General features: G+C 52.8%; 2 protein-coding genes across 3 annotated transcripts; both read left to right on the top strand.

Moving 5' to 3' along the window:
• Positions 1–1,450: 1,450 nt before the first annotated feature.
• On the top strand, positions 1,451–4,352 carry tpi1b (triosephosphate isomerase 1b). Its single transcript, XM_086155492.1, has 7 exons — positions 1,451–1,594; positions 2,774–2,897; positions 2,978–3,062; positions 3,165–3,297; positions 3,387–3,472; positions 3,548–3,635; positions 3,774–4,352. Exons 1-7 carry the CDS (start codon positions 1,486–1,488, stop codon positions 3,890–3,892), a joined length of 744 nt encoding a protein of 247 aa, XP_086011618.1. The 5' UTR covers positions 1,451–1,485; the 3' UTR covers positions 3,893–4,352.
• An 842-nt stretch (positions 4,353–5,194) lies between these two features.
• Positions 5,195–7,803, top strand: LOC147229819 (uncharacterized). 2 transcript variants are annotated; one of them, XM_086155490.1, is made up of 3 exons: positions 5,195–5,525; positions 5,599–5,907; positions 7,407–7,803. In XM_086155490.1, the coding sequence occupies exons 1-3, from the start codon at positions 5,366–5,368 to the stop codon at positions 7,463–7,465; spliced, it is 528 nt and encodes a 175-aa protein (XP_086011616.1). In that variant the 5' UTR covers positions 5,195–5,365; the 3' UTR covers positions 7,466–7,803. The 2 variants fall into 2 exon arrangements, with proteins under 2 accessions (XP_086011616.1, XP_086011615.1); XM_086155489.1 differs by having other exon boundaries at positions 5,599–7,803.
• The last annotated feature ends 336 nt before the right edge of the window (positions 7,804–8,139 follow it).

Raw genomic sequence — 8,139 nt, forward strand, 5'->3', positions numbered from 1 at the left:
AGTGAAAAGACTAGCGATGCTGAATGGCCTAGAAACATAGAATGACGAAAAGACAGGATGCAGAGATGAAGAGTTAATTCACTGTGGCGACAGTTAAAGGGAAAAGCCAAAGGGACAAGAGGAAGAAGATTGTTTTCATTATTATTATTATTATTGTTGTTGTTGTGGCTGTCGTTTTGAAATATTTGTTTCAGGATTTATTTCTGTTTGGAATATATCAATCAATTCACCAAAGACTGTTAACCGTCCTTAAAGCTTAAAAAAACAGATGAGTTAAACTGGATGACCTGTTCCACCCTCCCTTCTTGGAAATATTTCTATTTTTGATGTGCCATCGGAATGTGTCGTTTTGAATCCCTACCCTATTTCTCCATATATCGGGTGTGATTTCAGATTTAATTTTACATTTTTATTTTCATGTTTGCAGTGTTTCTTTCCAAGACATTTCTAATTTCAAAGTGAGAGTGTGTTCATTATTTTCTTCTGTATATTTTCCTGCTACTGCCCTTTTAATTCCCCTGTTTTGGGATCAATAAAGCAATAAAGTACATTCCATTGTATTCTGTTATAAAACCGGGCTGGGGGATGTGGGGGATCGGAAGTGGGTCAGATCTGCCAGGGGATCAAGCAGCCTGAAATCCAGTTTTCTCCAAAGGCAGGCCTCAGTCTGTAGGTGACTTTTTAACGAGTTAAAAAAAAGCAAAATATATAATTTTTGAAGAAAAAGTCACAAGACATGTTTCCGCCGGAGTAAAAGCTGGAAACGTGGTGTCCATGAGTTTCCAGTGAGGATTCAATGAGAATGAATGGACGGTTAACGAGGAAATAGCGCCACCTTGTGGCCGAATACGGTATAACAAACGATCGGGTTTCAAGAGGGGGAAAGAATGACTTTCTTTTCCTGCTGCTTTCAAATCTTTAAGTAATTTCAAATGATTCATTTTCCATAAATGACAGTTCTACATTGTTTTTTTGTATTTTTGGCACTGGATAATTGAATAAAACGTCAACGTCAAAGTGGAAAAGTATGTGTTGAAAAGGGCCTATATCAAAGAAAAGACATTTTAACAGAGACGCAGAATGTGATTGATTGAACATAAATCATTTTTAATCTTGCATATGCCATTTCAAAGCTGCACTGTAATTTCCAATGACATGAGCATGTCTAATGCTTAGATTTCACCTGAAAGGAGTTTCGTCTGTTTGATGTTTAAAAAAAGCCCTGATTGAGAGCCCTTGAACGCACCATGACATTTCGCTCTTCCCCTTCCTCACGTCGGGGTGGGCGTGGGAGTGGAGGCGTGGGGAGGGCCGGGGGTCCAACCAATGGCATCAGAAGAGAGGAGGGGTCACCTCCTCTTCCTAATAAATTCACCGATCCTCCCTCTGACGTCCGCTCTTTCCCCCCAGACAAGGTGCACCCCGTTGGGCTTCACGGAACCGACCCGACCCGCAGCAGCAGGAAAACACACCGAACCCGCAAACATGAGCAGGAAATTCTTCGTGGGCGGAAACTGGAAGATGAACGGCGACAAGAAGAGCCTGGGGGATCTGATCCAGACCATGAACGGGGCCAAGGTGGACCCCAACGTCGGTACGGTTCCCGGATCCGAACCCGGCTGCAGGGCCGTGGAGTCGCTCCATCATCTGCGTCCGTTCGATCAATGAAAGTCCTTTTTCATGTTTAACCCTCGCTGTTACGAAATGCACGGACGTATTCTCGAGCAGAACCGGTCCCCGGTGTCGGTTACGTCGGCGTGCGTTTGCGGCGGCACGTAGCTCCGATCCTCCGCGGCACAAAAAAAGGAAAAAAAAAACGAATGCTGCGTTCACGTGTTATCGGTCATTTTGTTATTTCTTTTTTTTTTCCACAATGAATGTGGCGCTAAGCCTCTTCTTCCTCGGTGTTCCTCGGCCGAACACGCCTTTTACCGACAGGCGGATTCATGTCAAGCGTCGCCTCGTTTCTCCGCTGCTGTTGCGGTTTTCTTTTTTCCGAGCGGGCCGTGAACGCACCAGCAGAAGCGGCAGTAGACGCCGGGGCCTGTTGCACTGCGGACCGGATACCGTACACACACACACACACACACACACATACACACATAGACAGGAGTCTGCGTCTCGGGGGTGGAGGGCGAGCACGACCGCGCACGCCATCCGGGTACTTTGACCATCCCGCAGACGTTTTTTTTAACATTGTGCAACTTCAGGTGCACTTTACGCGCCTCGGAAATCTCAGCTCCCTTTTCCTTTGACCGGCATAGAATTCCGCCGCGACCTTTCGGCGCTTGAACCCGCGACCTTTTCCCCGCGGGACGCTTTCACGGTCGCGGCAGGTGTCCTGTTATCCCCCTCCGGCCGTGACCCCCCGGTTTTCGGTTACAACGTGAATGTCAACGCGTGCACGATGCGCACGGCTCAAACCCCGTGAACGTTTTTCTTTTTTTTTCTTTTTTGGCGTTATCACCGCGCAGCCGTGTGGAAACAGCGGGGCGCGTTTGCGGAACGTGGGAATCTGCAGTTTGTGCAGCAGGGGAAGACAAAAGGGGGAAATCGAATGCTAATATTTGTGTTTTCGACACAAAGCGTCACGTGATGGGTTGAAGCCCGGGTCTCTGTTCGAAACGGACGTCGTCGCTACGACGATGACGGCGATCGGATCTGACATTAAGTCGATCGGTGGCCTGCATGGATCGGTTTCCTGCATGGATCGGTTTCCGAACGATTATTGATCATTGAGTGTGTTTCAAGTTTCCATTTGTGTGTGTTTTAGAGGTGGTCTGCGGCGCCCCAACCATCTACCTGGACTTCGCAAGGACCAAGTTGGACGCCAAGTTCGGCGTGGCGGCCCAGAACTGCTATAAAGTTGCCAAGGGCGCCTTCACTGGGGAGATCAGGTGAGTGGACACTTGGCCACGCCCCCTCGCCAGCAAGGGCGGCCAATCATAACGTCCGCCATCTGTCCCGCCCCCTTTAGCCCTGCGATGATCAAGGACTGCGGCGTCGCCTGGGTGATCCTGGGACACTCCGAGCGCCGCCACGTCTTTGGCGAGAGCGACGAGGTGGGTCTTTTCCCCCTGTGATCGGCGTTAGCGCCCGATGCTAACGGGAAGCCCCGGTCCGTTGCGTTGAAAGTAACCCCGCCCCTTTCGCCCTCTCGTCAGCTGATTGGTCAGAAGACGGCTCACGCCCTGGAGAACGGGCTGGGCGTCATCGCCTGCATCGGCGAGAAGCTGGACGAGAGGGAGGGCGGGACCACCGACAAGGTCGTCTTCGCTCAGACCAAGGTCATCGCAGGTAGGCCGCGCGCACAAACACACACACACACACACAAGTGCTCCTGTCAATCAAACCATGAGATGACGCTTCCTAACCGTTTCCTCCAGACAACGTGAAGGACTGGAGCAAGGTGGTTCTGGCCTACGAGCCCGTCTGGGCCATCGGTACCGGGAAGACCGCCTCCCCCCAGCAGGTAGACCCCACCCCTCCGCCAGGTCGCCACGGTAATGCTTTACCACCCCCCCTCACCTTCCCCTCCTCATCTCAGGCTCAGGAGGTCCATGAGAAGCTGAGAGGCTGGCTGAAGACCAACGTGTCGGAGGCCGTGGCCAACTCCGTGCGGATCATCTACGGAGGTGGGTTCTACGAGATGGAGGTCCCGCGGATGTGGCTCTTCGCTAAACGCGCTAGTTTCCTGTCGGGGAGACAGCAGATGATGCGGATTGTGTTAAAGTTGCGTCCGGATTAAGCTCCTCCCACTTTTCCCATCCAAGGTTCCGTCACCGGCGGCACCTGCAAGGAGCTGGGCGCCCAGAAGGACGTGGACGGCTTCTTGGTGGGCGGAGCTTCCCTCAAGCCCGAGTTCATCGACATCATCAACGCCAAGGTGTAAGGAGGAAGCCGCGGATGTAGAGGCCGCCGCCGCCGCCCGGATCCATCACTAACCCCCGCCCCCCCCCCTTTTTTTTTCTTTTTAAAGTATTCGTAACCGTGTCACCCAATCCTTTCCGCGTTTGCGTTCAAGTATTTTGCCGCCACGACAAAGGGACATGTGACACGTGCACTGAGGACTCTGCGTGTTTTGTGTAAAAACGACCTGACCGAACAGCCCGGCGGCGCCGCCGCTCGTCACACTTTTTCTGCAGGCATCTGCGCGACTGGCGCCACGGCTTCGCGTCTCTTTGTGCACTTTCTGTGACGTCATGTTGTGTCTTTAACCCCGCCCACCCACCCGCCCGACGCCATGGCGGCGCACCAGCTGCGCTCTTATTGGCTGGTCGGGGCGCGTCCATCATTAATCGTAGTCATGGAAGGCCGGAATGGGAGCGTTGAAATAAAGGGTTCAGAACTTATCTGCCTGCGTGGTCTTCATTCTGAATTTAATCTGCTTGACGTCAGCTCGGGACTAAAACAAAGATGGTATTTTCATGGGAATAAAGAATAAAATTAGTATTAAACCCAGATGATATCTGACATCTTGGGAGTCCTTGGGACCTTTAGCCTTTCGGGACTTTTGGCCTTTCGCGACCTTCGGTGTCCCGTTACAGTCGAACCCCAGGTGCAAAATGTCAATCGGACCGGCGCCAGACGGACATCGGGGGGAGTGTTGGTGTCTGTTGTCGAGGAATACATTCCTGAGTGGAGCCAATCAGAGCTGAGACTAAGTGAGAGGGGGCGGGGCTTCTGCCAGGAAGGGTCAGCTGTCAATCATCCCACCATTCGCTCCCTCATTCACGCCTACGCCGTGAACCCGCCGAGCCTTATTTTCTGGACTTCCGTGAAGAGAACATGGAAAAATCACTGATCATAATTAAACTTCGCCCTGTATTTTGGAAGCGGGAAACTGGCGAGTTGTTCTTCACGTCAGCCGGCTGTGAGACAGGAACTGCATCGGTGGGAGTGGATGTGGACATGGAGGAACACACATCCAGTCAATCCATATCTATCTGTCTCTCTCTCTGTCCATCCATCTACCATCTACTATATCTATCCCTCCATTCATTCTCTCTATCCCTTCATCCATTCTCTCGCCATGTCTTTCTATACCTCATCTATCTACCCCCAATCCATTCTCTCTCTCTGTTTCCGTCAATCTATCGATCTATCCCTTCATCCATGATATCTCTCGCATTTTATATATATGTAAATATATATACTGTATGAAAAAAAAAATACTGTATGATCTATCTATCTATCTATCTATCCATCCATCCATCTCCATTGATATGGCCCTTCTCGCCTGCAGTTCCACTCCGGTCCGCCAGAAGGCGCTGTCGCGCACATCCGGCGTCACTTCCGTGTTTACAAGCGGAACGTGGCGTCCGCCGTCCGGTCGGTGGTCGGTGGGGGCCGGTGGCCGAGGGGGATGGACGCGTTGCGGGTGTTCCTCACCGAGCGGCTAGCTGCGGCGGCGGAGGAGATCTTGGCCGCGGTGGAGAGCTCCGTGGCCGAGTACAAGGAGGCGTGCCGGGCCAAGGACCTGGAGATCAGCCGCCTCCGAATGCAGCTCCGGCTCCTCAAGTCCGGTGGGTTCCGGGGGGTGGGGGTTCCGGTGGGTACCGATCTCCGGCGGGTGTAACCTCTTCCTCCGTTGTGCAGATGGTTGCATCGGGGCGCAGCAGCACCTCCAGGCTCCCGGGCTGGAGGAGGAGGAGGAGGAGGAAGAGGATGAAGAGGAGGACGAAGAAGATGAAGAAGAGATGGGTGGTTGCAGCGGCGCGCTTCCGGAGGTGAAGTCCGAGGAGGAGCACAGACGGACCTTCTGGAACCCGGACGCCGCGCCGCTGGACGCGCAGCACCTTCTGCCGACTACCGGCGCCGGGGACCCGGCCGCGTCCCTCCACCTGCCCCCGGCGTCGGAGGCCAAGGAGCGTCCGTTCGGCTGCGGCGCTTGTCCCAAGCGTTTCGGTAACTACTCCCACCTGGCCGCGCACGTCCGCACGCACACCGGCGAACGGCCGTACCGATGCGACACATGCACGAAGAGCTTCGTGACGAGCAGCGCTCTCAACCGCCACCAGACCATCCACACGGAGGGCAAACGCTTCTCCTGCGCCTTCTGCGGGAGGTCCTTCAAGTGGATGGATTCTCTCGGACGCCACGTCCGCGTCTTCCACCGGCGTGAAAACCCGCCCGGCGACGGACTCGCTTGCCCCCCACCGCCACCGCCGCCGCCGCCGCCGCTTCCGCCTCCACCGCCCCCGCTTCCGCCACCGCGGTGAGGTCACTTCCGGTGGGCAACCGGTGACATCCGGTCAAGGAAGGGAACCTGGATGTTTTGATTTTTTTTTTTTTTGTTTGTTTTTTTGGACTGCAGGAGTGTATTTTTTACCGTATCTGTCGCTCTTGATTTGCTGTGAAGTGATTATGTTTTCATTCGTTCGTTCTGTGATTGTGATTGGGCGAGAGGTGGGGTGGTCGCCCTGGACCGTCCAATCAGAGGGTAACATTCGCTCTCTTTCACATCATATAGATATGACCTCATATAGAGAACAACCAAGCCATTCAGCCTCATTCATTCATCGCCCTGGGACATACAACCATGCACACGTCATCGAGAGACATACAGTTATTCACTCATCTGCAATTCCAGACGTCATAAAGAGATATGCAACCATTCACCCTCTCATTCACACGTCACATGGGGACAGACAACGTTCACCCATTCACGGCATTCAGTGACATACAATTATTCACCCATTCACACATCATGTAGGGACAACCAACCCTTCACCCTGTCATTTGTGTCATATAGACACAATAATTCACCCTGTCATTCATGTCATATAGAAACGTACAATAATACACCCTCTCATTCACATGTCATATAAAGACAAACAGTCACTACCTCATTCATGGGAGATTTGGACACAGCCATTCACCTTGTCATTCACATCTCTGGACATTTTGAGGTCTCCGGTTAATCTGCATGTTTTTTGGAGTGTGGAAGGAAGCTGAAGAACCCGGGGAACGTGCAGACCCCTCCCAGATATCCACCGCGCTCACCTCCTGTGACCCCTAAGCTTTTGTTTGGGGGACCTTTTTTAAAAAAACATGTTTAAACTCTTCCATCACTGTTTTGGGTAGAATGTTAGAACCCCACGGTCAACCACGATGGAGATTTTACCTCACCTACTTCCTCTGAGAGATCTGCTACCTCCATACACTCGTTCATCCTCTTGGATTCATGTTTAGATTTCTGGAAGAAAAATAAATTCACTAAAACAACATCTCACGCTCCATGCACATCCTCACCGTCAGAAGGTTCCAAGTTCTGATCAGCAGGTTCACTTGGTCCTCCATGGTCTCCTTCCTGGGTTCTCTCTCTGCGTGGGGTTTCCATGTTCTCCATGCTTCCCTGGGTTCGCCATGTTCTACTACCCATGTTCTCCATCTTCCTCTCACAGTCCCAAAGCTCAGTTCAGTGACGACTGCACGATCTGTCTGTGAATGGATGGATGATTGACAGCCGAGCCTTCCGGGTGAAACCCCTCACCTCGCCCTGTCGTCGATCGTGATTGGCTCAGCCAGGCCGAGGCTCCCGGCCTCAGGTCCTGCAGCAGGGAGAGGAATGCCCGTCGTGGCTCCGTCCCTCCACCAGGGGGCGCCGGCGGGTTTCATCGCCTCCCCCTTTCCTTGGAGGCCGGCCCGCGATTGGACGGCGTCTCCTCCGGCAGACTCTTCTCCTCTTTCACCCCACGCTCCCCGACGTGGACGTTCGGGTCTTCCGTCCCCCCGGCTCGGTTCTTCTGCTGTGTCGTTCGCAGGCCGCTGTACCAATAAAGTTGTGTTGTTTTTTTAAAACGAGTCCCGACGCTGTTCTGAACCCGCTGAACTATGTGAAGGAAACAAAAGGAAAAAAAAAAAAAACGCAGTCCTCGGCACGTTGCCGCCACACATTTCATTGTCTCTCGGAGGCGTTTCGCAATGATGCAGGAGCCGATCAATCATTTGCACATTCCTGGCCGGGGTCAAAGGTCACCGGGTCTCCCAGTCACCGGAGCGGGAGGACGCGTCGGAGTTTGGGGTGACGGCCAGAAGAAAAATAAACCGTCTGGTCTGCGGACGAGAGGGGGAGGGAGAGGGAACTCCCTGGGCGCCAAACACTGTTACTATACATTAATAACATATATTCAGTGT

Source organism: Fistularia commersonii, chromosome 11 (genome assembly GCF_037954325.1).
Source record: "Fistularia commersonii isolate RoL2024-O1a breed Wild chromosome 11, RoL_Fcom_v1.0, whole genome shotgun sequence".
NCBI classification, from domain to species: Eukaryota; Metazoa; Chordata; class Actinopteri; order Syngnathiformes; family Fistulariidae; genus Fistularia; species Fistularia commersonii.